At 48.6% G+C, this 10,473-nt stretch overlaps 1 protein-coding gene across 5 annotated transcripts; it reads left to right on the top strand.

Moving 5' to 3' along the window:
• The first annotated feature begins 31 nt into the window (after positions 1–31).
• Positions 32–3,252, top strand: SERTAD3 (SERTA domain containing 3). 5 transcript variants are annotated; one of them, XM_025050664.1, is made up of 3 exons: positions 43–185; positions 1,548–1,802; positions 2,022–3,252. In XM_025050664.1, the coding sequence occupies exons 1-3, from the start codon at positions 129–131 to the stop codon at positions 2,622–2,624; spliced, it is 915 nt and encodes a 304-aa protein (XP_024906432.1). In that variant the 5' UTR covers positions 43–128; the 3' UTR covers positions 2,625–3,252. The 5 variants fall into 5 exon arrangements, with proteins under 5 accessions (XP_006905476.1, XP_024906432.1, XP_015449939.1 ...); XM_015594453.2 differs by having other exon boundaries at positions 54–185; positions 1,648–1,802; XM_006905414.3 differs by lacking the exon at positions 1,548–1,802 and having other exon boundaries at positions 32–185.
• The last annotated feature ends 7,221 nt before the right edge of the window (positions 3,253–10,473 follow it).

Here is a 10,473-nt window from a genome sequence, read left to right as displayed (position 1 = left end):
CCTGCGGCGGGCAGGACTCCAGCCAATCGCGGCTCGCGGCTCGCGGCTCGGCTCGGGCGGAGCTGGGTGAGCCAGAGGCTAGACCCAGAGGCCCCAGCGAGACTAACGAGTCGCCTACCCAGAACTGGATGGTCGCAAAGCTGCGGACTTTCCAGGAGGTTGTCGTTGCGAATCTGGCAGCTGAGGTGAGGGGTGGCTGCCCGGCTTGAGACCTGCCTTGGGTTAGGGGAGGCGGAGTCTGGGCGGGAGTAGGGGGCGCAGATTAAGGGTGACTGATAGGGTTTGAGATCCGAGACAGTTCGAGATCGTGAACGAGAGGCGAAGTTGTTGGGGCAGGATCTTCGAGTGGAGGGAATTTGAAGCTGGGCCTTGGGATATTTGGAGAAGCGAGAGATCCAAGGAAGGAACTTTTGGGACAGGGAATATGGAGATTAGAACATTTAGAGTCTCCCAGACGGGTCGAATTCGAGGCTCCAGTATTCTTGAAAAGGTATGAGGGGTTGGCGCTGGGATCCTGGGTATTGGAGAAGCGAAGGAACTAGGAGCAAGGAATCTCGGTTTCTCAGGCGCAGTGGCGGAGAGGGGGTGCTGGGGAGAGTTCCACGTTCAGGTTTTGCAGCCAGAGGGGGAATTTAGAGGTGAAGTGAGAGGCGTTTGAAAGACGGGAGAATAGGAGAGATTTGACGGGGGAAGGTCTCAAAATTGAGATACCTAGTGAGTGTCCCGAACGGAGTGAATCGGAGAGCGTTTGTAATCTTAGAGCAACTTTTGGGGGCCCAGAGTCTCTGGACCCGAGAGCAGTTAGGAAAAAGAATCCAAGACCTTCTGATGTCCGAAGGACCGGGAGAAAGCAGGGTTAGAGCTGCAGTCAGGGGTGGGGGAGGGGTGTTCCGGGCGCAGAGCTCAGACTCTCCTCCCTGAAGGCAGCGGAGGGCGGGGCTCGACAGGCGCCTGGCAGCTGGACGTCCGGGTTCCCTTCCCCCACCCGCCCCGGGTCCATATGCGCATGCCCTGAGGGCGGGCGGGGAAGGTTCCTCCCAGTGGCGTGCGGAGCTCTCTGGGGATTGCAATGCACGCTCAAAGTCAACGTACGTACCTGGCGGCTATTGGCCCACATTTCCCACAAGCCCCTGAGCCAAATTGGGGCGTGTCTGCTGCTGAAGGCAGATCCGTGGAGGGGGTGGGGGCCGTAGGCGGCCGAGGTCTGGTTGGATGGGCCGGCAGGGGGCGGGGCTTTGCGTGAGTCGAGTTCTAGCAAGTCTGTGCGGCTTGCTTTGGGAGAAGCTTAAGGCGCTGACGGAGGTAATGAGGGAGCACTCTCAGTTAAGAGGGCATGAACAGAAGTATACTCTGTGCAAGAAGAGTCTCAACAAATAGGTGCCCTAAGAGTGTTCCAGGTGGCTCGAATATAGTAGGCACTCAATAAATAAAAATTTTGAATAAATAAATGGCATTTGGCACTTGTTCATTAAGCGTTTCATGTGTGATGGGTCCTGTTCAAGTTAACATGTGGAAATGTGAGAAGGTTTACAATCCCCATTTTACAGATGAGGAAACCGAGGCCTAGAGAGGTTAGATCGTTTTCCAAGATCACACAGCTGAGCACTGCAAAAGGCATAGTTAAAACCAAGGATTCCCTCCTCCCAGTCCAGGACTCTGTACTCCACACCTGTCTTGTACGCGTTACATTTGAAGAAATGAGTATTGTGGAAAGAAGTTTTAAGAGTCGGGTGTTAGGCTCATCTTGCAGACGAGGAAAATTGAGTTTCAAGGAGGAAAATTCACTGCTTGAAGCCACCCAGGCAAGTAAGTGGGATTCAGAGCCAGCTGTGTTTAAGCCCAGGTTTTGTTTTCTTAGTCACGTACATTTACTCTTCTCCTTAGCTTTGTGGGATTCATACTGTCTCCATTTTATAAATGTAAAAACTGAGGTTCAGATCATTAATAATCAACAACCATACAGGAGATTCAGGATTTGAACTAGCCCTGCCGTGTCTGACTTGCCCCTTCTCTCTCCACAGGGCATCATGGTGGGAGGCTTGAAGAGGAAACACTCAGACTTGGAGGAGGAAGAGGAGGATGAGAAATGGGACTGGGGCCCGGCAGGCCTGCGAAGCTACCAGCAAGCCCTGCTCCGCATCTCCCTAGACAAAGTCCAGCGAAGCCTGGGCCCCCGAGCACCCAGCCTCCGCAGGCATGTCCTCATCCATAACACCCTCCAACAGCTCCAGGCTGCGCTTTGCCTGGCTCCGGCACCTGCCCTGCCCCCTGAGCCCCTCTTCCTGGGCGAGGAGGACTTCTCCCTGTCGACCACCATCGGTTCTATTCTCAGGGAGCTGGAGACTTCTATGGATGACACTGAGCCCCCTCAGAATCCCGTGGCTCCCCCAGGCCCCCAGAACGAAGTGCTACCCCAGCCTGATCCAGTCTTCTTAGAAGCTCTGAGCTCCCGGTACCTGGGGGACTCTGGTCTAGATGACTTTTTTCTGGACATTGATACATCCGCAGTGGAGAAGGAGCCTGCACTGGCCCCACCGGAGCCTCCTCACAACCTGTTCTGTGCCCCAGGGTCCTGGGAGTGGAATGAACTAGATCACATCATGGAAATCATTCTGGGATCTTAAAACTTTGAGTGGTGTGCTCTTACATCTCAGCCTTGGCGGGCTGGATCCCCAGATGCAACTGTGTGTGTGTGCGTGTGTGTGTGTTACTGTTGGGCACTCTAAGCAGTGACTGTGGCCTTCTTTCCTCCTGTTTCAGGGTTCCACAAACTGTCTTGCATGTGTGTGTGTCTGGTTACCGTAGCCTTCTGTGAAGGTGGGTCTTCCTCAATTAATTTATCTGTTCCAAATGCCTTAATGAGACTGTGTTTCTGGGAGTCTGATTCCCACTTCCACATTTCTTCTGCCTTCCCCTTCAGTTCCTACTCCCTTCTGACCACTGGGGCCTCAGGAAAAGATAGGCTGGGCCTGTCAAAGGATGACAGGGATGTGCTGCCTGGTTGCTATGGAAACCCAGGCTCTGCCTCTTCTACCTTGAGGAAGTAGGAGGGGCTGGCCTTCTCCCCCCAGGCGGAACCCCACCTCCTCAGCAGGACCCCAGTTCCAGCAGACTCTTGATCCATAACCAGGCCGGACCACGTGCAATAGGGTGGAAACCAAACTGCTCCATCATGCCGCATTATTTAAAAGAAAGGCAGGTTTTGTGGTGGGGTTTTTTTTGTAATTTTTTTAATAAAAGTATTTTTGAAGGGATGGTGTGGTGTTGCCTAAAGTTTCTAAACTTCAGTAGGTCAATGGAGGGGACCCTGTAAGTTCCCTAGACACCTGTACCCCTTCCCTGCCAAAGCTGGGGAAGTATATCATTAAACAACATTTATTGAGTGCTTGTTACAAGCACTGTTCAACCCACTTCATTTGAATTAAGCCATATAATCCTCACAATTATATAGAAGTAAATCCTGTAATCATGTTTGACATAGGAGGAGCCTGAGGGTCAGAGAAACCAAGTCACTCACTCAGGGTCACACAGCTAGTAAGAGTGAGTACCAAGGAGCGCTTGGACTCAATCTGCCTCCAGAGCCTGGTTCTTAACTTTGTCTTTGTTGCTTCTTGGTAGATTTAGATTTCCAGCCACATGGGTAGGACGGGAGGGAGAAACAGTCATATCTGTCAAAAGATAGGTCTTTCTGGCACTTAAAAGTCAACCCTTTCATTGTATGAATAGCGGTGCTGAGGCCCAGAGGAGAAACAAAATGCCCAAAGACCCCCCCAGCACTAAAAGCAGATCTTTTAGAAAACCTGGTTAGGAAGCAGAGCCCAGGCTAAAGTTACAGTTTTTATGATTTATTTAGGACGTACGAGCCCAGGCTGGTGAGAGTGAGGGAAAACGGGAGGCCAGGGAAGATACAATGTTTGCGTTGCTGCTACACTGGCTATGCCTCCGCCAAGACCTTTGAGGACACAGCATTAGGGACTTTACGGGAACGGTCGCAAGGAGGAACCACACCTTGGTGTACTCCACAGGCAGAGAAAGGAGGGGGATTTCTGCCTGTGCTTTCTGGCTCAAAGCCAGATTCTCCCCCTGAGAGGAGCATTGCATCTAAGTCTGAAAGCAGTGGGGTGACTCTAACAGATGGGTGCCAATAAAAAAAAAAGGGGGGGTGGTCCAGAGGATCTCAAGAAGGCACGTGAGGTCTCTGCATCTCAATGGATCATGTTTTCCTCCTACTTAAAACTTTCAGGGACATCTCACACTCAGAATAAAACCCCCCAGGCCTTTGAGACCAGACGGTCTAGCTTCTAACATCCTCAGTTTAATCTACTCTCCCTCACCTCCAGCCACACTGGTTTCCTTCAACCCGAGCTCGTTTCGACCTCGAGGCCTTTGCACTTGCCGTTAATTCCCCGGAGGACGCTTCCCCCATAGCTTTACCAACTATGTCCGCTTCTTAGAGTCCCTCCCTGCCTTTCCTAGCTCAAAATGTTCAGATGGACCACCACGCCATCACATTCTGCTTGATTTTCTTAGTCGCACCTATCCAATCTCAAGTTACTACCCTTTTATGGTTAGCCCCCTGGTCTACTGGAAACTCTGAGAGGGGGGGGTTTGTCAGTCTTAGCCCAGCTGTATCCCCCGGTGCATAGAACTCTGCTTGGCACAGGTGGGCACTCAAAAAATTTATTTTTGCTTTTGTTGAAAAAATGAATCCTCAAACTCACCATGGCCAACTCTCCCTCCCACCTCTCTGAACATCTCCCCCAAACTCCCTCTCTCCTTTGCTCCAGCCACACCATTTTCTGCTGTTCTTCAAATACACCAGCATGGCCACCCTCTAGAGATGTGGAGTAATACCTGCCTCACTAAGCGATTGTGCAAAGTGTGTAAAAGGGGGCCTGGATGCACACCAAGGATTCCAATAATTGCTCAGATTTACTGAGTGTCTACCGAATGCCTCTTCCAGGCACAGGATTAAAATAGACACTTCCTGCTCTCCTAAAACATCGTAGTGGAGGGACGCTGAAATAAACATGAAAAGTAACAATAAATGCTGTAGAAAAAGAGTGTGATGGGGCTGCCACTATATAGATGGGACAGCTAGAGAAGGCCTCAGTGACAAGTTGACATTTGAGTAAAGACCTGAAGGAGGTGAGAAGTGAGCCAATCTGTGAGGGAGTGATCCTGGCAGAGGGAACAGCCAGCAAACGCAAAGGCCCTCAGATTGGAACAGGTGTGGAGCAGTCCAAGGACGGTGAGGTCAGTGTGGCTGGAGCAGAGTGAGCAAGGAGGAGAGGACTAGGAGATGAGGTGAAACAGTTGAGGGGGGCAAATTAGGTAGAGTCTAGTCCCACAGAGAGGACTAGAGCTTCACCCCGAGTGAGGGATAAGCCATAGGAGGGTGTTGAGCAAAGGTGGGGCGAGACCTGACTCACTTTTAAATAAGCCACAGTGAGGCCAATATGAGGAGCACCCCCACTTGCCAGGTGAACAAACTGAGGTTCAGAGGGGCCCAGCTCCTGCTCTGTTAAAGAACTAGCGAGAAAGGTGGAAAGGCTGGCGGGGCAGAGGGAACCGGGTCCCGAGGGCAGAGTCCACGTATCGCAACCAGCCCTCCGCCAGCTATTCCTCGGTGGGGGATGGGCCGCGGCCATCTCGGGGCGTGGCCGGGAGGTCGGGTCCCTCTTCCTCAGTCCACCCACCGCCCTGGGCTGGCCACAGACGGGATACCCCGGGGCGGCGGCAGCCGGGAGCCGGTCCGGCGCCTCCTCCCTCCCCAGAGGCCAGGTGGGGCGGCCGGCCAGGGCGGGGCGCTCCCCCTACCCGCTCCCTCCCCCCAGCTGGCGGAGGCTCCTCCCCAGGCCTGCTGGGCCCGGTGGCTGCGCTTCTGGTTTCATTTCCTAAGGCCCGGCCTCTTTCCTTCTCCCTTCCCCCAGCCCTTGAATCTCTGGTTCCTTCTCCACTTTCTAGTCTCAGCTCCAATGTCACCTCCTCGGGGAGGCTTTCCGGGACCACCCTGGCGACAAGCACCTCTCCTCAAGCCTCTCTTAATCCCATCCTTGTTTGTTTGGGGTTTTTTTCCAAGTCATTGAATAGAAGCAGAGATTATCCTCCTCATTTATTAACTTTCCAGGGTCTTTTCATCCCACTCAGAATGAAAAACAAAAGTCCATAGAGTGCTCTGAAGGGCCCGAAAGCGTCGCTGACCTCTTCCCAACGGCATGCAGCCCAGCGACACTGGCCTCGCCGCCTGGCCAAAGCCCGCTCCCGCCTCCTGGCCTTCATACTGGCCCTTCCCTCTGGCTGGACACTTCCTCCAGAGCCTCGCTACCTGTCTCATGTCACCTACTCCATGCACCTCTCATGTCACCTACTCTCATGTCCCTACTCCATGCACCTCTTTTCATATTTCTTTTCTCTCTCCAACCCCTCCCCTAACCCATAGAAATGGGACCATGTGAGTCTTAGCCGGTGTACCTCGTCATCTACAACAGTGCGTACCACGTAGTAGGTGCTCAGTAAATACACGTAAATCAAATGACTCCCATGAGTTCTACAGGGTTTGACCTGCAGCCAGCCTCTTGGAGACTCTGGGCTTCCTTTTTCCTAGGCCAACGAGATAGATTTGTGGCAGAAATTATGTGAATTTGCCTAGCAGGAGCCTGGTTCTAATTAGCATTTTACTCTCTCCCATGAAAAATTTCAAGCGCATAGAAAAGGTGGAGAAAAAAAAAAAAGGGTATTCTGAGCACTTGAATACCTAGAATTAATTGTAACATTTTAAGTTTCCTTTACCTGCATATGTACATGTGTAAATATATTTTTTCTGAACCACTGGAGAGTAAATGGTAGACACCATGACATTCTACCCCAACAGTTTGTCAGCCATGTCTTAAGACTAGGACACTCACCTACAAATCACATACTAGTTCACATCTAAGGGAATTAAGAATTCCGAAATATTATCTACTATCAAGTCAATACTTAAATTTCTCCAATTTTCCCAAAAAACATCTTTTATAGCTGTTCCCAACCCCCCTCCCCCCCCCAAAAAAAATTCAGGATTCAGTGAAAATTCACATGTTTATTTGGTTGTAATAAGGAAATTATATAGTACCTTCTATTCTGGAACATCCTCCCTCATTCCCAGTAATCCCTTTTTGTGTTCTTTTGAAGGTGAATTTTTCGTGGAACAGTTCTGTTGTACTGTAGATGTCCCACATTCTGTATTTGTCTGATTGTGTTCGTGCTTAATTCGTTTCTGTTTTCTATAAGCTGGAGTGTGGGTCTAGAGGCTAGATGAGACTCAGTTTATTCAATTTAATAGGCACACTCAGTAGGGAATGTTGTGTACTTCTTTTTTTTTAATTAGTTTATTTTTTTATGATGACACAGGTTAACAAAATCCAATAAGGTTCATCTATACACTTTAACAGTAAGGCATATATATATATTTACACTGTGTGTTCACCTCCCATAGTTAGATTTCTTTCTGTCACCATATATTGACACCCTTTACCCCATCTACCTCCCCCCGCCTCCCACCCTCTACCCTCTGGTAACCACTAGTCTATAGTCCATTTGATGAGTCTCTGTTTGTTCTGTTCATTTGTTGCTTTTAGGTTTATATCCCACATACAAGTGATATCATTTGATTTGCATCTTTTTCTGTCTGGGTTATTTCGCTTAGCATGATTATCTAGAGGTCCATCCATGTTTTTACAAATAGAAGTATTTCATCTCTTCTTATGGCTGAGTAATATTCCACTGTATATATGTACCACAGCTTCTTTATCCAGTCATCCATTGTAGAACACTTGGTTGCTTCCATGTCCTGGCCAGTGTGAATAATTGTTGTGTACTTCTTAATGAAGCATATCAAATGTCACTGGTGTTGGGGTGTCCCACTATGATGGATGCAGAGTTTCATTACCTGATTAAAATGGCGAGCACCACATCTCCACATTATAAAAGGATATTTCTCCCTATGCAATTAGCAAGTAATCTGTGCAGTGAGGGATTGGAGCTTGTCAGGAGCCTGTTTCACCCTAAGGCTTGAGCATCCATTGATCATCGCAGTCTGGATCAGCTAAGTATACTAGTTGATACTAGTATACTAGTTTACATAGCTTGCAAAGTGATTGCTCTGTAAGTCTAGTACTCTGACACCATATATAGTTATTACGATATTATTGATTATATTCCCTGTGCTGTACTTTACATCCCATGACTAATTTTATAACTGGCAATTTATACTTCTTAGTCCCTTTCACCTTTTTCTCCCATCCCACCACCCTCCCATCAATTTGTTCTCTGTATCTATGAGTTTGCTTCTGTTTTGTTTTGTTTGTCTTGTTTTTTTTTTTTAGATTCCACATATAAGTGAAGTCATATACAGCATTTGTTTTTCTCTGACTTATTTCACTTAGCATAGTATCCTCTAGGTCCATCCAGTTGTTGCAAATGGCAAGATTTCATTCTTTTTTATGGCTGGGTAATATTCCATTGTATATATTGAGACAGATGGCAAAACTCAGATCATAATAGTTCACAGGATAGAAATAATCCAGAGTGTTTTCCATAATGAAGGCCCATGAGACCTGACTGCCTTCTATTCACGTGCCCTTCCTTTTTAGGAAAATTTGGCCTCAATTCACATCCCACGGTTATGGTATTGCCTTACCCCAATGGTCCATCATTTCAACAAGACAATGTCAGTACTAAGACTTCTAAAAATGAGCCTTCCTAGCGCTGTGACTACACTATCCCACCAAAATGTTGGTCATCAATGCATCCTTCATATTGATTAATGACCCAAAGAGGGAATTGTGAATGAAAAGAGGGCTATGTACTAAATCTGACAAAGTCCAGTGTCAGAATGTATCCTCACAGGGTGATCTGATCATAAATTACTAACTGAGCAGGTCATGGTGGGTAGTCATACCGCAGGCCTATTAAAGGGTTCTCTTTGCCCTAAGCAAGCACCGTCCATTGTTCTTACACATCTAGGTTAACACACCTTTGAAATGCCTCTTTTTCAGACCCCTCAGAAGAGTAACCATCCTCAAGAGAGCATGTAATCTTGTTCAGTATCCTGTTGTCTAACCCTATCTTGCTTTCTCCCACTTTCATGTAATCTTCCTTACATTTCCTCCTTAATTCCAAAAGCATAAAAGAAGCTGCAAAACTGTCATTTGCTGGAGCATTTAAGAGCTTGCTTCCCAGCATGGCATTGGTTTTGGCTCAGATAAACTCATAAAAATTCTCTATAGGTTTGGACATTCTTACATTGACAATATGTACCACACCCACTTTATCCATTCATCTATCGATGGACACCTAGGTTGCTTCCATATCTTGGCAATTATAAATAATGCTGCATAATATAGTTAGCATTTCCGAGAGCTTACTTTCATCAAGAGAGTTATTCACAATGAACAGTTCTTCCCACAGCTTCAGAAGAGTTAGCAAATGAGCTACTCGAAGAAGGTAAATCCCACTGTCAGTTTATCAGACAAGTATTAAACTGCTGTCTACCTATACCCCCCCCCGCCCATCCTCTTGATAAGCACCTGTGCTATTACAACAGCTATTACCACGAACAAAAGGACACATCACACACCACTCTGAGCATATTGCACGAATTGTTCTATTTAATCCTCAAAGCAATCCTCTGCACCAAAGATTATTTCCCTCATTTTAATAAAGATGAGGAAACTGATACTCTAAGGGATTAAAACCCTTGCCCAGGGTCACACAGCTAATTAGAGAATAGAACCCAAAATGTGACCCCAGTGGCATCCCGCCTCCACTACTACCTTTTGACACCCACAATTGAATCCTACTGCCCAGAATTTGCTGAATCTGGTATAGTGCTCTTAACAGATACGATCTTATTTTAATTTTCCTAACCCAAGAGGTATGCAAGATCACCATTTCACAGACTTCGTGTGGCTCAAAGCAGTGAAGCATTTTTCCAAGGTCACACATCGAGTGAGTGGTGAGTCAGAAATTGAACCCAGGCCTTTCTGGTCTAGCGTGTAGACCCCTTTGGGGGCTGGTTGCGTAATAAGCTCACTTGCTGGGTTCGGCAGGTGCATGGGTAGGTGTGAATGGCCCGCACCTTGATAACCTAAAACTCTTCGCCGCCACTTCCTGCCAGGCCAAATAGCCTCCCCACCTTCTCTACTCCTCACGCAGCCACCCGGGCATGCGCCCTAAAGCCGACCTTCCCTCAGTTGGAACCTGCCCCCCACAGGCTCCGCCCATCACCGCCCAAGACCAATCCCTGGGTGGAGGGCGGGGCCACTACGGGAGTGGGCGGTAGCTAAGAGGAGTCAGGAGCCTAGAGTCGTGCGCCGGAGTCAGAACTGCGTCTCTCGACCCAGGCGCCGGCTGCAGAAGGAGAGCTAGCGAGCGATGCTGCCGCCGCCGCTTCCTGATTGGCTGCGGGTGGCTCCCTCTTCGTCCTGATTG

This window comes from Pteropus alecto, unplaced genomic scaffold (genome assembly GCF_000325575.1).
Source record: "Pteropus alecto unplaced genomic scaffold, ASM32557v1 scaffold271, whole genome shotgun sequence".
NCBI lineage: Eukaryota > Metazoa > Chordata > Mammalia > Chiroptera > Pteropodidae > Pteropus > Pteropus alecto.
Note: the sequence above shows the minus strand (reverse complement) of the source record. Positions and strands in the feature narration are given on the sequence as shown.

What these genes read in the sequence shown, in the direction of transcription:
- SERTAD3 (XM_025050664.1), top strand. Translation starts at nt 129, where the DNA reads ATGGTCGCAAAGCTGCGGACTTTCCAGGAGGTTGTCGTTGCGAATCTG. An exon ending in TTGCGAATCTGGCAGCTGAG is followed by an intron (nt 186 to 1,547) that starts GTGAGGGGTGGC and finishes CCCATTTTACAG; the next exon opens with ATGAGGAAACCGAGGCCTAG. An exon ending in CACTGCTTGAAGCCACCCAG is followed by an intron (nt 1,803 to 2,021) that starts GCAAGTAAGTGG and finishes CTCTCTCCACAG; the next exon opens with GGCATCATGGTGGGAGGCTT.